Below are 18,965 nucleotides of genomic sequence, written 5' to 3' on the forward strand. Positions count from 1 at the left end.
TTGCTCGTCATGTTTGTTTGCCTTGCAGTGATTTGCAAGTTCTACTTAAGTCAAAACTGTCCAATGTCCGCGCTCCATTGGTGCTGCAGCAGCGAGTTGCAACAACGTTGCACACGTTGCTCACGTTGCTTGTTGCTGGTTGCGATGCGTGAAAAGCTTTGTGTGCGCGCGGCCTTTGTGTTTACAGCGAATGCCCCATCTGCCCATCTGCATGGGTCGTCATCATTAACCGCGGATTGGATTGCACTGCATGCCACACATGCGAAGATTCACTTTCGCAGCAATCTGAGCGCGCCTCATAAACATCATGAGGGGCAACTAAATTGGGGCGTTGGGTTCCACTTGGTCTGGCACAGCAGCCCGCTCCAGCTGTAGCTACAGCGAAATGAAGTGCTCTGCAGTAGTCTCTGCCAGAGTTTTGATCTTTGTTTGAGTTTCTGCCGCAGGGCGGCATATTGACCCAATTCGCTGGCCCACCTTTCGAATGAAAATACATCTGTTTTTGCTTTACTTTCGTTGACATTTTGTTCGCTTGGGCCGTTATGGGGTCTGTCTGTGGCCTTTTTGGCAACCAAGGCACGCACTTGTGTCCTCGATAAGGTTGCTGCTTGCTGTCTGCTGTCTTTGATTTATACAGCTATTGGTAGCATATAAATCATCCAGCCAGCGCTCTGACTGACTGACTGACTAACTGACTGACTCACTGTGGTGCCTGAGAAGCGAACCACATTCTCGGCGATAATTAGTGCACTGCAGTCTTCGGGCTTAAGCGTTTTTAATTGGGACTTTTACTCGACCGATTACTGCGAAATATGACAGCTCGACTGCCTACATTTTGGGGACAACCACAGCAGCAGCAGCAGCGAAATGTCAAACAAGCGCCCACATATTCAGCTGCAATTCCTAAAGGAAATCAATTTCGCACAGCTGCTGCAGCTTGGCAACAGATTTTGCTTTTAGCAATTGAATCATGCCTGAAATTGCGCCAAATATTTTTCATGCATGTCATGGAATATTTAACAAAACAGAGCAGAGTCGACATGAGTTTCCTGTTGTGCCTAAAGTTAAAGCCGGGCCAACTGACAGACAGAGTGAGCAACAGAGATAATAAGTAGTAGAAAGGGTAAGCAGGCATGCATATCATTAGCACAGAAAATGTGACGGAATATACATAAAATAATTATATATATGTATATATTTATATATATAGTGTATGGGCTCCTTGCGCCTCTGCAGTTTAACGATTAATGGAAATTTACCTAACTCGCTTTTCAAATTTTGTGGCCTACAAAAACAACGTGAGCCATAGGTCGTGTTTTCATACCCTGCAGTAAGTACAAATAGTTGATATGGGGTATCATAGGTTTGTGCAAAAATATATCTTAGATAAAAGATAACTTCCACCTTTTATGATATTGGATAAGAATGGGGTCAATATGGAGATGTCGATTTCAGAGTCGACAAGACGTAGATATATCTACTTTTATTTACTTTTTGATTTTTTGTGCGGTATCTTCTAGTCGAGCAAATGCAACTCCAGTACTCATAATAATTTTTTTGTACTAATTTTTTTCGATTTTTGTGGTATTTTGGTGTTGTGTTTTTTTCCACTGGCACGCGTTTTGAAAATTAATATTTGCTTTGTTGCTGTTGTTGTTTTTTCAGCTGCAGCACCTTTTTGAGGTTTTACCATAGATAATCACAGCGAGCTCTGAGCGAAATGTATGCTAAGCGTATGCAACAAACAACAAGCAACAGACGACAAACAACAAGAGACCACAAACTCAGTGCCGTTTATGAGCTGCTTGGGCTTATAAATGTTTTAATTAGATCTATTTGATATGATAAGCCAGAGACAGCTAACAAGTTGCTTCGGTTTCTGGGCTTTGGTTTATGGTTAATGTCTGGATTAAGTGGGTCATCGAGTGAGTGTGGATTGAGCCCGTGTGATTGTGTGTGCGTCTGATGACCGCAGTCGAGTTGTGTCTTAGCCTAGTAGAGTTGTAATAGATGCAGTTGCATCAGTCTAGTCTTGAATTTGTTATGCATCAAACTTTTTAAAAAGTAAAAAATTAATGAGCTTCTATTTTTTGGGAACATTTTCTGTGCTTCCACTCATCAATTGTCTTTCAATAGTTGATTTTTAAAGAGTTCACTAATTAGCTTAATTTAATTACACATTTTATAGCGCTTCAAGTCAACGAATCTTCTTCATTCCAGCCCAAATGCAACTGGTAGTCATAAAACTCGCTTCTGTTTTATTCTTCATATATTTTCCCTATCTTTTCAACAGTTCAAAGTTTAACTCATTCAAGTGGCAGTCTGGAAGTGACTGTCTATCACCGCCCTCTGCACCCTGCCCCCCTGCCCCTTGCAACATTGCTGCTCATAAATTTCACGCGCTTCACTTGCGCATCCGGCACAGCCGCGGGGTAAAGCACATGGCACATATGGCGGCAGTTCTTGAGAGAAAATTCCTCTGTTTTTAGGGAATATGCTCGTGCCGCACTTTTGTGGGGCGTTTCGAGAGGAAAAGAGAGAAAAAGAGACAGAGGGGGTGGGGGCTTTGCGTTATGTGTGGACAACATTGTTTGGCTTTAGATTAAATGCCTTTGTTTTAAGCGCTTTTTATCTAACCTACATAAAATATGCTGGGCTTGCCTCATGTTGAATTCGTGCGAGAGATTACAAGAGAATCCAAGCGATTTCATATTATGAAATCTCAGTGCGAGAATTTATGATTGCGTTTAACTTACATGCTTCTCCGGTTTCAAGACGAGTCCGTTCTGCTGCTGCTGCAGCTGCTGCTGTTCGCTGACTACTGCGTTCTTGCCAAAGCGACTCTGCAGGGCTGCGCTGGCTGCTGCAGAGAGCAGCATGGGTGCTGTCCTGGACGTGGGCGAACTGCTGGTCGACGCTGAATCTGACCCTGTGCCTGCCATGGACGCCAGATGCGGTGGCAGCTTATCGCCGCCCATCAGATTATCCAAATCACGTAGAAATTTGTTTGCCCAAATGTTCACATCATCCGGTTGGGCAGCTACAGGCGACAGGCTAGTAGTCGAAGGACGTCGACATGAGGCTGTGCCAGGGTTCAGCGGTGGCGGCGGCAGGGCTCTTAGTTTAGTTGTCACTGGTTTGCTGTTGCTGCCTGTTGTTGCTGTTGTTGATGATGCTGTTACTGCAGTTGCTGTTGTTGCAGTTGCTGTTGCAGTTGCTGTTGCCGTTGTGCTGCTGCTGTCAAAGCCGCTATCAGATTCCGTAGAACGCGACAATTCATCAAGCTGTTTGGCTGCCGCTGCTGCCTGTCGCACTGCTTCGAGTTGCTCCTGCAGCTGCTGTTGCAAGCGCTGCGCCTTGCGTAACTCGAAAACCTCGTTGATTTCCAGCTGCAATTAGAATACGAGTTGTTAGTTGGAGTTGCACATAAATTCAGAGCGCTGCTGGCCGCGATTGGTTTTGATTAGCACTCTAATTGCGTACATATATCAAATGCAATAGCAATCGGTAGCGGAGACTCTATTAATCGCGCTGCGCCCAGAGCACAAGATTCTAATGGATCGAGCTATGATGTATGTTTGCTTAATTTGCCCAACAAAACAGAAAGAATGAGAGGGCGAGATAGAGAGAGAGAAAGAGAGAGAGAAAGATACGGATAGGCAAAGACACGATCAGACATTACTCACATTGAGTCTGTGGCACTAAGGCACAGAGACATGGGGCACAATCAAAGACAAATAAATTAGAACACGACCGCAAAGGCAGAAAAAGGTTTTTCAAGCAGAGAGCAAAGAAAACTGCAGCCACGAACTGCAAACAACAACAACAACAACAACAACAATGCTACAAGAAGAACAGCCAAGACGTGCAGCAGCAACAACAACAAATGCAAATAAATTGAAATGAAGCAATTTGTTAGCCAGATTAAACAAAAAGCTGCAACAACAAAAGCAGCAGCAGCAGCAGCAGTAGAGAACAGTTTCAAAAGAAGATCAGACAGAGGACCCACAGGGCTAACAAAGTCAGCGAATTACTTAATTAAAAAACGTGGCCCTAAGATACAAAAGAGCTACTCCAGCACGAGAATGGGAACGAGAACTGGCCGTAGCACCAGGCCCAAGTGACATTAATAACGTGCCGAGCTCATTACTCAACAATTGTGTTTGTGTTGCGTTGTTGTTGCTGTTGTTGCAGCCCCAGCAGCCCTTGTTGCAGACAAATGCGATCAAGCATTAGCAAGTAATAAATTCTCAAAGGTAGAGCCCATCTATTGGCTGTGCCATGAAAGAAAGCGCCGACGTGGACCGTCTAAGGCAGCCACATCCATGTCCGTTCGGTCTTCGACGGAGATTTTATCGCTGGGAATGTTTTTTGGCAGAGCTGCTGCCTCATTTGTCCTGCTCGTGTGAGAAGTTGCCAGCTAATTTGTGCCGAGACCAGGCTGTGCCAAAAATCTTTCCCATGACCAGGCTACAAAATAGAGCAAAACAATCAACAGTATTGTTAACAGAAAGCTAACGGATTGTTTTGCCGCCCACTGGGTAGCTAAGGCAAAAATAAATGGCAATTCTGGATACTCTTTGTGGGCCCATAAAACATTTGCGCATATAGGGTTAGGGCATAGAAATGTGTCACAGAATATTCTGATGCTGTAAGAAACCTCTCTAGTGGCAACATTCATATTTCCCAGTTCGATAAAGCGCGTCATAAGTACACTTACATTTTCGAATTTAATTTCATGGTGGAATGCGCTGGACAAACAATGGCCACACACGCGTGGTCCTCCACATGCGGCTAAGGTCCAGAGCGTATTCCCAAAACTCCACGTGCAGACTTGGCCACTGACCAGCCAGCATCTTGGCGGCTATAAAAAGTGAAGTTGCTCTGCAGCCACTTTCAGTTTCTAAGAGCAGAACACAGCGGTCGCAGCATCAAAGTGCCCGACGCGAGGCAAAATTGGAACAGCCATTCCGATCGAGGCAGCCCAGAGGCAGACTTCGAACAGCCACAACAGCCGCAGACGCGCAGCCCAGACAGCATGAGGCTCACGCTCGCCTGGCTCTGTGTCTGCCTGGCGATTTATTGTAGCGGCGGCTTTGCCAACAACGGCCGAGGCAATGTGGTCTTATCTTTGCCACCATCGCTTATCGCGGCAACGGAGGTGGTGGCCTTGAGACAGCTGCAGCAGCAGCAGCAGCAGCGGGAGCAACAGCAGCAAACGCTGCACGAGCATCCGCGCTGGAAAAAGGATGCACGCGTCCTGTTTGACAGCGGCAGCGATGCACTGCGCGATATTGCGCACAGTAAGGAGTCCGCATCCGAGGCTGGCAAATACATGTTGGCCTACAACAACGACGACGACGGCGTCCGCGTGGAAGTGGAGCAACAGCCGGCGGATTTAAATCGAAAAGCATTGAGCGAGGCTTATGATTTAGAGGCACGACAGCAATCAGCGCCGCAGGAAATTGCGCCGCAACATGGCCATGGACTTGAATTGAAGTCTGCCACGCCCACGCCACACAAATACTGGGCCAATCGCTGCCAGCCTGGAAACGGCAATTGTCCGCGGGAACACAATCGCGCCATGCTGACGGTCAGGTGAGCTCAGGATGTGTCTGTGCCTCTGGGTGGCAATCGTTCGGGTTAAATCTACATGGCAAAGGGTTCAAGGTAATCCCGGAGAGTGCCCAAAAAACTTTCTCGCCTTGGTGCAAGTCGGTTGTAAGCCAATTAAAGGCGGCTTGTAATTTATCAAGCGCGTTAAGCCCAAAGTTAAGGTTCAGTTCAGGTTAAACCTTTTGAATATAGCGCCTGGGCGCCAGGTTTTAATGGTAAAGTAAAAAGTCAACAATGAGAGCAACAAATCGTCGACAATTTGGCTGTCAGCCAAAAACACGCAAAACCAATTAATGGGCGTGAAAAAATCAGTTCGTCGATTGCAGTTTTGTTTCTGCAACACCGCGTCGCATACATATGTTGATTTATTTTGTTAATTTTCGTTAAATAACAACTGTCAGCAAATTCATTGGCCCGAAACGAAACGAAAACAAAACGAAAAATTTGCAATGTGCATTGAGTTTCACTTTTCATTCAGCATAAAAGCTGAAAGGGAGACGCCCCCCTTGCCGTCCTGCGAAAAGTGAGAAATTCGTCCATGAAATTTCCATTGTGACTTATAATAATTATGCTTAATTTATATACCCTACACCTATTCCACGCATTTGATATGCTTTGCAGACACAGGCATTTTTATAATTATTATACCCTGTTTTAAAAGTTTCAAGTGGTATATTGGCATACAACTAATGTAGACTACACTAAATAAGAGTCTGAATTTGGAAATTTGGCAAGTGAGAGGAATAAAGCAGGCCACGACTTGAGTCTTGTACAAATGTCTTCCTTTTTTCACCTAACCAGAATAGTAGACATACTCGAAGCAGAGTGTGCACAGTGTCCTGTCAACTTTAATCACAAGTAAAGGGTATACGTTATAGTCGAGGCATCTCCTCTTAAGTAATTTAAATTGTATGAGCAGGGCGTTGAAAAATGATTGGTCTTGGGCGCTGCTATTAAATTACAATTAATCATTTCTTGTGTTTTCTTCGTTGTGTGGCTTTGTTGATTTGTTAAATGCGTCGATTAATTGGACTTAAGCCCGCATAACTTTCAGTTGTTTTTTGTGCCTTTAATTTGTAATTTTACACAGCAATTTATAAAAGGGAATTGCCTAAAATTGACTATTGATTGGATGAGCCGACATGACAGCAAGATTACCACAGAGTCCATAGTTAATTCTGCATGGCATTTTGGGGGGGCTTTGGTGGCTTTTCTGGGTCAGCTGCTCGAGTGGCTGCCATTGTTATAAGCTGCCCACGTACACAAACATGTTCATCAATTTTAGGCAGGCACTGTATGTGAGAAAAAGAGAAACCCAGCGACAGCCGTGCACGTGTAATTGAAACCTAGGCGGCCCACGCACCATCAAAAGAAAAATGTTTTCAGAAATGATGCACAATGACGATCCTTAAACTGACGTTGAGCTACAAATGATGCTTCATTAATCTCAGCACAGACACTTTCATATTATAGAATTTCAAACAGCAGTTTCTCATCCCAACAGAAATAGAGAAGCCGTAGCCCGTTTGCGACATCAGCTAGGTGAAATGCAGGATCAGCTGGATTCCGGCAGTATAGATGCTACTGGCGACACCTTGGACACTTTGGATGATTCCAATGAAGATATTAGCTTGAAGAACAACAACAACGAGGTTATTATGCTGCTTACTGGCGAACAGGATTTGGTGAAGTTCCTGCACTGGGCCATGCAGCTGCTCTATCCCCATCAACATCCAATTGATGATTTGACCGGCAGTGCTGCAGACTTTTATCACCCGGGCATGTTCCTATGGAAGAAGTTCAACTTCTCGGGGCACTTGGAACCGCCGCTGATTGTCGACGAGCCACATTATTTGCTGGTGCGGCGCGAGAAGCAAAATCTAAAGCATGGCTACCAACTGGGCGGTGAGCATGCATAAATCATTATTCCCTGGGCGTAACGAGTACCAGGGTGTTGAAATTACAAAGTACCAGTCTCTAGTTCAGTTGTGCTCAGTTCTATTTTTGCTTCGCTTAATTTTAAATGCATGTGGCATGGTATATTCTTAATAATAACTTTTGTGGCCATTGCAACACGCATTAAGTGGGTCCCTCTCCTCTCCTCTCTTTCCCTCCCTCTTACTTTATGTTTATAGATGATCTGAAATCAAAGGACGATCCATTTATACCACCACGCGGCCGTAAGCACACTACGCCCGATCTGGAGGAGCTGTTGAATCGCTACGAGACCTTTGTACCGAATCGCGGCAAGCGCGACAAAGTCAAAGATCTGTTCAAGTATGACGATCTATTTTATCCGAATCGCGGCAAAAAGAATCGCGACATTTTCAAACTGGACGATCCCTTCTTTCCACATCGCGGCAAAAAACTGAAACTGCGCGATCTTTACAACGTCGACGATCCATTTTTTCCGAATCGCGGCAAGCGGCAAGTGACAGCAAAGCCAAGTCCGCTGCCGGCAAGCATGTGGGGAAAACTACAGTCCGGCAGTGACAACAGCTACGACGACAGCAACGACAACGACAAAGGCGACAACTGGCCGCAAAGAATGTCAACGCATGAAATTAATGGTAACGATCAATCAGTCAAGACATCAATGTCAACCGGGGATGCAACTGAGGGCGCTAGCTGGCAGCGTCTGGCCACGACCCAAGTGCAACTGCAACCGCCGCAGCCAGCTAATAGATTGCACTCGACAAGATCAATGTCAGCAAATTTACAACAGCAGCCGGACCAACTGCAGCGCCTGAGCTTCATTGTCAGCCCGGGCATGCGCCAGCAGCAAAGGCAGCAACAGCAGGTGAAAACATCCTGGCCAGCAAGAAGCTATCAGCGCTGGCAGCGATCTGCGAACGATGCCCGGGAGACACAATTAACGCGGGGGCTCAACGCTAGTCCCACTGGCCATGACACTGACTTTGACATTGATTATGGCCAATTGGACATGTAAATGGCGATCGTTTTGTGGTGTGAGCACTTTTCGAGCGAGCTTCCTTAAGGCACTCGAGTGTCGTTTTCTTTTTTGAGTGCACGAAGGTTCAGTCAGATTGTAAAAAGTAAACCAAAAATAAATGTAAGCCTGCAATTGATTTTGAGCAAATCGAAATAATCGAAGGTTATATGTCTGCCCCCGGTGCCTGGTGCGATGCTTGCTGCCAGCTGCTAGCTGCTAGCTGCCATCTGCCCTTGGGGCCTTTCTAGAATTGTGCTGTGAAGGTCTGTGCCCTTGTGGCAGCCTCTAGAGTATCTAAAGCCTCTTGGGCATCGCTTTTTTATATTTATTTTTTGTTTTTCTTAATTGTATTCATTGGCTAATTTATCGGTAAATGTAATCAGCATTGTGCTAGCAATTCAAGTTTAGAGTTCGTCGCAGACCCCAGATGCGGTCGCAGACTCCACACAGCTGCAACATGGAGACGCGGGCGTGGCACGCAGTTGCTGATGCCGATGCCAAGCCAGCGATACGGCTGCCACGCAGATATGCAGCCAGATAGAACAACAAACACTACAGCAACAGCAACAGCAATGACAGCAAGAGCAGCAGAAGCAGCCGCAGCAGCAGAAGCAACAGCAGCATTAACATTAACAAAGCTGTGACTACTAAGGTCAGGCTGCTGTTGCCATGTAATCCCCAAAACGCACATCAATCAAGCGGCTGTGGCTTTAGCTTATTAGCAAGCATTGAACCTACAAAATATCAGTCAGCCAGTTACCGACTGGCGGTTGGAGGAAAACCAAATAAGTTTTAAGCCTCCGTTACAACAGCAACTGAATTTTTCCACTTCAACAAATTTCTGACATTGACATTGACCAGTTGGCTGCTGGCTGGCAGTCAGCATCCAAATCGACAACAACGTCAAAATATTTGGAGAGACGCAAAGTCTGCTGGTCAGACCAGACCAGACCAGGGCAGGCAGCCAGTCAGCCAACTCAGCTTGGTTCAGTGCAGGCCAGGCCAGCTCTTTGTTTTGTACAAATGACCATTGAAGGTCATAGCAGCCAACAACAAATTGGTTAAATAATACTCACAGTACACACACAATCACACACACTTGTACACAAATGTTAAGCAGATGCGCGTCTGCGACTGAATTCGGGTTTTTGGTAGCTTGACGTTTGCGATCAGTCCAAAAACATATGAAGATCATTGTAATTTCAATGGCACTTCAGTCTGGGGGCAACCACCACAGCTGAACCGAACTCTGCGTTTGGCTAGAAAAATGAGTGCAGCAATTGTTGCTGTGGTGCTGTGGGCACTCAACTGGGCAATGACACTTTAAGTGATCCACCAAAGTGGTCAAGCGAGCCACACGTGCAGCTCTACCATGATGCAAAGACGTAGACATATAATATGATCGACTGGGACGCTATTAGGATTTGCTCTGAGTTGGGTCTGCACTTTGAGGGATTTATGTCACAAGCTAAGATATTCTAAATTAATTGAATGGATAGGTATAAAAGTATGTGAATTGCGGATTAATTAAAATATTATACCTAAGTATATTCGTAGCTAGTTAAAAGGAGCGCGGTATGAGACGAATCGTATTTAGGGAATAATTCTGATTGATAAAGCCAAATGGAAAATAACTCGATGAATATATCAATAACTAGATATATCCCCTAGCGGAAAATGTCGAATCAAAAACAATATTAATAAGTTTTCATATATATCAAGGGCCGTGCCCTATCTTTTGGCTGAGTATACGTAGAAAGGAAATATAAACTCTCAATCTAATGTGGATTCTTTCTCTCGAGTGAAAAATCTTACTTATTGATAATCTTTTAGCTTAGAAGGTGGTAAAAAAGTCTTTCAAATCGAAGTGACTGAACCCAACATGAGAAACTGTCATTGCCTTTAACAAGAACTTACACAATCGGCAACCACTTGCAGCTCAAACTCTCTTTGCCAATAAAAATGAAAAGCAAAAACTCATGTCCGTGCGTATCATTTTGTTGAATTTAAACTTTTCTCTTGTTTGTTTTTAAAGCATTGAACTAAATGTGTCAAAAGTGAAGATTGTATAAATCAAATATTGTTGGATTTGAGTTTGCGCATTTAAGGCTGCAAAGACTTTCAAGCGGATACTACAGCAGCATTGACTACTTTGTGTCACTTGGGCCTGACATTTGGCGAGGCAGCCACAAAAAAGAAGCCCAGCCATATGTCAGGCCAAAAAGAAAGTCGGTGTCCAGCTCAAAGCTGCCATGTGACGGAGCGTACGATCCGTGCAGCGGCAGCAACAGTCGAGTCGCGTCCAGTCCCAGCAAATTGGCGCAATTTTTGTGGCAATGGTTTTTTGTTGCAGCTGATTTGCTTGTCGGAAAATATCAACGCATTGTCAGCCATGCTGGAATGAGCCAAACGCTGTTGACAACACGCCAGGCACAGGTTTAGACACCGGCTCAGTTTGGGGCGAGGGTGAGGCAATTGCGCGCACGGCAGCAACATGCAACTGGCAACTGGCAACAGGCAACAGGCAACAGGCAACTGCAACTGTAACTGTAACTAACTCGAGCAGCATGAGTAGCTGACAATATTTGACAGCAGCTTAATTGCTGTCTGCAATTATGATTGCTGTTGGTGAAATTGTAGAAGCTGCTCAGAGACCGTCGAACAGTTGGGCAGTTGGAGAGTTGCTTCACTTTCATTTGATTTGTGGCAATGACAGCGCTGTAACATGTTGCTGCTGATTGTTGATTGTTGACTGTTCACTGTTGATTTTTTTTTGTGTCTTTGTTTTTTGGCTTCATTTGGCGCATGGCTGCGATTTCTGGTTTATTGTCTGCATTGGGAGACGGCAGCAACTCCTGGTTGACAAAAATAGTAACGTGCACAACGCTGGCACTGCCTTTTATTGCCATTTGTTTGCCATTTGCCGTTTGCCTTAGCCGTTTGCCGTTTGCTGTTGACGTTGACAAAAAAACGTCATTTGCAAATTGGGCAAAGACAACTTTCTCTAGGCAGCTGCGCAGACGCAGTTGCAGGCGCAAATTACCCAGCTCCAGCTTTAGCTAAAGCCGTTGCATAAAGTTATAGACTCGCAGATAAGTTAAAGGCAAAACCGTCGCCCACATTCATTAACAGCATTCGCATAATTGGCTGATATTTCGTGGGTTCACTGAACCGCCCGTCTCAAGCTGAGACAATCCCTAGGAGGTGCCCCTCCCCCAACTTTGGCTGAGTTGCTGACTTTTACGTCTCAATTTCAGATTGCCGCATTGTCAATATCTATAATTAAAATCGTTTGAGAACACACGCAAGCCTTGTTATTGCTGTTGTCGACGGCTTATCAGATTTTGTTGAATGGCTAAAAACGTTAGACGTTGAAGGCTTGATTGAGCTGATGACTCGTCGGCCGCGTCAATTATGATCGGTTGGTGCCGTAGTTAAATTATGGATTATGTATATATGTTTGTAGCCAAAATGCAACACAAACGCTAATTGATGCAGGAAGCGCGAAGCAAAACGAGTTGCCGAACGCTTGTCATATTGCATCTGTTTCAAAGGCAGCCCACCAGATTTGCTGCACGCTTCGCTGGCGCGTCCAAAATGGGTCAGGCAACCATACAACGTAGACAACAACAGCGCCGCCATCGCCGCCTCCACAAACGCATTTCATAACTAGGCAAATTAAGCCTAAGGCCACGACTACAACAAGCGTCTTACCGGAGTCTTAAGAGTAACGGCAATTTGGAGCTAAAGTGCTGCACTATTTGTCATAATAAACGCGCCGCACAAATGTTGCCTCGCGGGGTGGCAACGGCGGGGGCAGCAGCAGCAAAAGAAAGCGACTGACTGCCCCGTGTGGGCAGCACTGTGACACATTTTGTCATCATTAGCCACAGTTGCCGGCTAATAATTTCAATTTAGCCAAAAAATTAGCTGCATTCAGCTGAATTATGGAAAAAAGGCGTTTAAATCTAGCTAGTACAGGCCAGGGCCAAAGTCACAGCCAGAGCCAGAGCCAAAGCTGGAGCCATAAGCCGACAGCCCACGCCAGCTAAGCAACAGCAACAACAACACAAGCAACGCATGTAACGCCTCTCAGGGCGTGGCTGGTCGCCCGATGGGTGTTGAGGTGATGACACTGATTATAAAATGTGCATAGATAGCGTGCCGCCTAATGGCTGCCATTGACCAAAAAGAAATGTAAGGCGAATCCCATGTGAGTACAACCAGAAAACGCTAGAAAGACGCGCGCGCCTTTAAAGTGCGTTTTTCACGTGCTTGATATTAAAACGAATGTGAGCAGTTCACAAATAAAAACAATTGTTAATTAATAAGTGGGTTAGCTAAAATTTATAATCGCTTATGATTTCTTACAAAAAAACTTAAAAGTCGCGAGCGACTGTGCAGCCATTTATATTTGCTGCGCATAAGCACAGCCGGCAAGCAAGCTGGCGAGTTGAATTAAAACAATTAGACAGTTAATGCAATGTTTTGAAAATAAGCATGCATGCCATTTAAAAATTATCAATTAGGTGACACCCATTTCTGACTCAAAAATAACTAGATCCGAGGCTGGCGAACAAGTTCAGTTTATGGGAAATTCATAAAACTCAATACGTGCTAGTGAATTTGGTCTAGATATAAATGCAATCCCCATCTTACAGATAGTTTCCACGAATATAGACAATCAGGTCAGTTTAATGCTATTTCAATTAAAATGCAGGCGTCGTTTTGGGTTAACTAGTGGAACCGTTAGTTAATGCTCGCAACATACGAGAAACGCGCGCGGCTTGGGCGCGTTTTTGCCATATCTTCGCTCGAAGAGCGCGTCGAACTGCGCAGAACCATAAACGCAATGCTAATGAACAACGCGTGCGTGCGCTGCTTCCGCTGTGGGCAAAGAAGCAACTTGGCTGCGGACAAATTTCATGCGAAACAGTTATAAAAATAACTAAAGTTTCGGCCGGCCATTGACGTTGCCGCTGACTTTGGCGCTGACGTTGACGCTGTGTCTGGAGTTGACGCTGACGGTGATGTGTCTCTGAGTGTGTAATATTGCGCTTTCCGGTACAGAAACATAAAATTTTATGTACACGACGCTGACAACGCTAGCGCTAACGACAACGACAACCACAGCACCGAGTATCAACAAAAACCAAAAGCGGAGCGTGCAACGCGTCGTATGCGTTACACATTACGAATACACTGCCGCTGCTGCTGCTGCTGCTGCTGCGCCCCAGCTGTGTTTGCTTTAACACATTTTTCTGTCACGCAAAATAATCATTTGCAAAATCACGCACTGTTGACAGACCAGAGAGGGGACAGTTAGCCGGGGGCTGGGCAGGAGCAGACAGGAAGGGGACCGGCAAGTAAAATGTGTGTGGCGACAGCAACTGTCGCTTATCATTATGTGAAAATTTATGAAATTGAATATTTTCAGTCAGCAACAAGTGGAACGAGCCTAAAAATGGCCTGAATTCAATTCAAGACTGGTGCAACATGGAAACGAACATTCGTTGAAGTTCACAGCTAATTGAAAAGCCCAGCACTTACCTTTACACGCTCCAAGTAGTCCTGGAGTGCAACATATGGATCCTCGCCGTCGTCATCTATCAGGTCGAGGCTATGGGCCAAGTCCAGATTGTCTAGTGCGGCCAATTTGAGTTCGGCCTTATCGGCAAATTGCAGCTTATGATGTTGCTGTGCTGCAGCTGCAGCCGACGCTGAAGTGTTGGCGGCGGGTGAAGCACGGCTTAAGAATTTCTTATCAGCTGTCATGGCGTTGGCTGCCGCTGCTCCTGCAGCATTGCTTCCGTATTGGCGAGTGCGCGGCATAGTTGCACAACCGGTGCTAAAAACGCTTGCAGCTGGCGCAGGAGTGGCAGATGAAGTTGCAGTGGCTGTGGATGTGGCTCTGACTGTATCATCAACGTCCTCGTCGGCCGCTACATCACTTAATCCCGATTTGTAGCGCGTCGTGTCAGTTGCGATAGTCGCACTGGAGACTGACGTGTTGGCTGCTGCTGCTGCTGTTGCCGGCGGCGTTGTGTTGCCGTTGATAAGCGTTTGATGTTGTTGCTGTTGCTGTTGCTGCTGACTGCTGCTGGTGCTGATGGTGGTGGTGGTTGTGAGGCTGCCACTGCTAATTGCACTTTTCACATCGCTTGTCATGTTGTTTTGATTTGTATTGCACTGAATTTTACTAAATTTCTTGCCGCTGTCATGTTGCCGCGCCGCGTTGGCTCCAATTTGTTGTTGCTCTGCAAAGGTAGAGGAAGAGGAAGAGAACTAGTGAGACAGTGTTTAATTTTAGCGATAATTCTTCAGCGAGTCATATAAAGTTGTCACTGCTGCCAGGCCATGCACAAACACACACACACACACACACACACACAGCCATACAAATTTGCTGCAATTATTGTTGCCGCAACATGTTGATCATATTTTGCAGCAACACTTCGCTGAAATGGCGCGCCCAAAAGACACATTTTCATAATCTTTTTTACAGCAAATGAAAAATTGCGCCAAAAAGCGCCAACTCTTGGCTGCCACATGTGGCAAGCATCGGCGTGCCACTGTGCCGCTTAAGCCAAATCCGTGAAAATTTCTGCGCTAATCGCCTCAAATTGTGCGCCGAATGTGCGCCATTTAAATTGTCATAAATTTTCGAAACATGCCCAGCACATGTGTGGATTTAAGTTTTTCCAATTTCTGCCTTTTGTGTGCTTAAACGTATGTGTGTTGGTATTTGTGTGTGTGTAAATGTTTTAATTAATTTCTGGATGGCGAGCAAATGGCAAGCAATTATTTACATATTTGATAATATTGCTCACACCATTCAGAGCTTATCCATGCTCTCAATTATTCACAATATTTATTTTGCGCGCTGTTTGCTTAACTCGTTGCCGCACCCAGCAACAATAATAATTACAACAACAACAACTGTGCCAATGGATTTATTTCATGTCGGATATAGTTCTTACGGCCCAGAAGTGAAATACGAGTCTGTCAGCTATTAAATGAATACGAGTCACCTTCATACTTATAGAGTTTTGAATACGATATTTATGCAGATTGCAATAGGAATTTATTAAAACAATTTTATCACAAACAAATAAAATTTATCAAAAAAATCTTAAATAATTGTATTAATTGAATAAGAAACAAAAAGTGCATTCCTCACAGAATGGGTTTGGCTTGAAAACTGTGAACAAATAGGTCTAGCATTAGATGATTTACAATTGAAAATTTAATTTGCATACGACAAAATTTTGTTCAATAAAAAACGATTAAAACTCAGCTTTTATATATCGCACATTTTGAAAAAAAAGTTTAACTGATCCTGAAACTCTGACCATACAAAATTTGACCTTCATTTTCCGTCCAAGAGGGACAGGTTTTCGAAAATAATACGAAGCAGGTCTCAAATAAATTTCGGCCACCAAATCTTTTACCCCTTTTTCCACAAAGAAGGAATGAATTTTCTGAAAATTACTTTAAGGAAAGAATGCAAGAATGAGTCTGAGGCCAACGGAAACTGTTTCCCTAATTTTTTATGGTGAAATTTTCCAAAGCGCCGCTGGGCACCTTCATCATTTAAGGTCACTAGAGAACAAATTTTAGCCCATTAGCGAATCTTATAAACATATAGATGGATATACTTTTTGAATTACGAATAGTCAATATCCATTTCTGTTGTTTTCCGTATATCTGGTGCAAAGGTTCTGACTACATGTAACCTCCCAAAGATATAGATATTGTGGTAAATGTACACTCATTTTTCGCAATACTTCTCGGCACATTTGCGCTATGTACAGCCCACATGGAAATGCAAATAGGCGAAGGTATCGCCATAAATCGCATTAAAATTCGCATAGGGGCAAAGCCTCTGAAGATCAAATGAACTTTTTGTTGCTGTCCGTCAGTCGCTGTTGTCGCCAGCCCCCAATCGAGCGCATAAAGAGAACCCAGGAGGCGACCGGCCGGAATGTGTGTACTTCTGTGTGTGTGTGTGTGTGTGTAAGTGAAACGGTTAAGTATTTTTGTTGTTGATTTGATAGGTTTGATTTTATTTTTGTTTTTATTGCGCATGCGTGCGTTCGATTGGGTTTCTTGATTAAAATGTCGCCGCCACCGTCGCGACTTGGCGACAACAACAGCAACCGGCAGGCTCAATCTGTGGCTTGGCTGGGGTCTTGGCTGCTGTTGCTGCTGCCGCTGCTGCTGGTCAGCGTTTGGCATTTAAAAATTCTGAATCGCATGCGTTACACAACGACAACGACCCGTGGCGAGCTCGTAAATCAGCGGCGCAAACGAGTCAGTCAGGCAGGCAGGCAGCGAAGACAGCGACAGTTTGGCTACATTTTATGGGGGTCTGGGTCTGGTTGGAGTCAGCTGGAAAGCGTCCACCAATTGATCGTCTTGTGGCGATTGGCAGGCCGCCAGCCAAGCGAACCCAGGCCGGGCCAGACCAGGCCGGGCCAGAGCAGGCCCACACTGGGCTGCAGTTTTCTTCTGCCTTTTTGGCAATATTTCAATTGTGCAACGCTAACGGTACATTTGGCAATTGGCTGCCATGTGGCATGTGTGATTGTGTGTGGGAGGCGCGTTGAAAGTTCATGGGAGGTCTTCCCAGTCACAGTCACAGTCCCAGTCACAATCACAATCGAGCCCTCCAACTTGGCGACATGTGTGCGCAGCTAGCCATTTTCTGGCTGCCTGTGCGGCATTTAATTAGCACAACTCAACGGACGGAAATAACTCTCTCTGCCTTTGTTCTACATGATGGTGGACGATAAGCAATTTTTTAGACTTTGTGCCTCTACAAATATACTATATATAAATACACACACACATATACAAAGGTATATAGGCAAACAAAAGACAACGCGAGAAAATGAAATATATTTGTACTTATTTGCTTATTGACTTAAAATAAAATTGTTTGCTGGGTGTGTCCCGCTAAATGGCCACTGTCCGTCAGACATTGTTCGTGGATGGGCGTGTGGTTGACTGTGTTGTTGTTTTTATTGTTTTTATTGTTGTTGTTGTTGCTGTTATTGTTGTTGATTGATTCTGTGACTGAGGTCACTTGAACGTGATTAATTGCTCATTGCGCGCGCACCGGGGCGAGAGGTGACACAGGCATTGCGCCTAATTGAAAGCAAAGCGAGGGTCTGTCGAGAGTATGTTGAGTGCTAAGATGACTCAAACAAATGCAGCTAATGGAGGCCTACCTCAATGCACTTAACAACAACAACTCTGCGCTGAACACAGCTGTTAAGTTGGGTATAGAGAGTAGCAGTGCGAAAACAAAAAGCAAATAAATAAAGAAATAAAGTAAATAAACGTGTGCACAGCAGCAGCTGCCAGCAGCTCGGCAAATCCAATGAAAATCGGGCCAAGAGCAAGGCGAGGAGGATCCAATGGGCAGGCTGTCCATTACGATGATGATTACCAATGCTTGAGCGGTTGTAAATGAAAGCCGCTCATTCTGTGAAGCTGATGTGCGTTTGCTTAGGACAACGCCGTCGTCATTGCGATGATTAACAGATTGGCGCCTTAAGCCGTCACACGTCAGCTGGGCTAAGGGCAAGAACTCAGCTTAACTTGGCTGGAGACCAGGCCGGCTTTCAAGCCTCATTTGCCTATCAAAATGATATAATATGCGTTCGTGACGTCGATCATGTTGTACGTGTTTCCTGTGTATTTGCAAAACTGGCAACTGGCAACTGGCTGCTGGCAGCGGGTGGCAGTTCGCAGTTGGCAATTGGCTATGGGGCGTGTCACAAGCCAAACGAAGTGCACTTTACAATTGGTGACAAAGCAAAATGCAAGGAGTGTTTTTTTTTGATATCTTTTTTTTTTTTTGGGGGGAAAACGCAAGTGCGTCGAGCAACTGCACCCAGCTAGGAGATAATAATTTTTTATGCAACTCTCTTGAATGGCAGCGGCGCATTTACGACATTTCCAATTGCCGCACAAATGCAGACGCACTAATAATAAAAAAATTTTTCTTTTATTATTAATCACAATTTCAAGTGACTTTTTTCATGAAAAGTATTTATGCGGCTTTAAGTGGCTTTTTATTAAACATTGCAGCATTTAATTGACTTGTAATAGAGTCGACTGTGTGTTTGTGTGTGTGTGTGCATGAGTGTGTGTATGCATGCCTGTGTTATGCAAAAGGTGTGTCGATGTGAGTGTGTCAGGCTAACGGAAATCCAAAGCTCAACGTCATGCATAATTCATGATAAAATTGCAGTCAATTTCTTTTGATTTTTAATGTAAATAAAAGGCAAATAAATGCTTAGGAAATTTTCTGTACACGCCCTTACCAAGTGGCTGGCATTATAAATTGATCATTTCAAGCATTTAGTATTTATATTATTGCTAAAAT

The 18,965-nt window shown here is 44.7% G+C and overlaps 2 protein-coding genes across 5 annotated transcripts in view; one reads left to right on the top strand and one right to left on the bottom strand.

Annotated features, from left to right (window-relative positions):
- Positions 1-18,965, bottom strand: part of cv-c (crossveinless c) — a 94,454-nt gene that overhangs the window by 21,378 nt on the left and 54,111 nt on the right. For all 4 annotated transcript variants that reach the window (XM_064693077.1, XM_064693078.1, XM_064693075.1 and 1 more), the window contains 2 exons: positions 14,120-14,826; positions 2,757-3,389 (listed from right to left, as the gene is read on the bottom strand). In XM_064693077.1, coding sequence (XP_064549147.1) covers positions 2,757-3,389; positions 14,120-14,826 — 1,340 coding nt within the window. The remainder of the gene's footprint in view (positions 1-2,756; positions 3,390-14,119; positions 14,827-18,965) is intronic.
- On the top strand, positions 4,918-8,693 carry natalisin. The gene is made up of 3 exons (XM_064694032.1): positions 4,918-5,598; positions 7,121-7,521; positions 7,752-8,693. The coding sequence occupies exons 1-3, from the start codon at positions 5,039-5,041 to the stop codon at positions 8,564-8,566; spliced, it is 1,776 nt and encodes a 591-aa protein (XP_064550102.1). The 5' UTR covers positions 4,918-5,038; the 3' UTR covers positions 8,567-8,693.

This window comes from Drosophila montana, unplaced genomic scaffold (genome assembly GCF_035044405.1).
Source record: "Drosophila montana isolate Dmon_TW-CO22-7 unplaced genomic scaffold, ASM3504440v1 contig_3733_1, whole genome shotgun sequence".
Classification (NCBI taxonomy): Eukaryota; Metazoa; Arthropoda; class Insecta; order Diptera; family Drosophilidae; genus Drosophila; species Drosophila montana.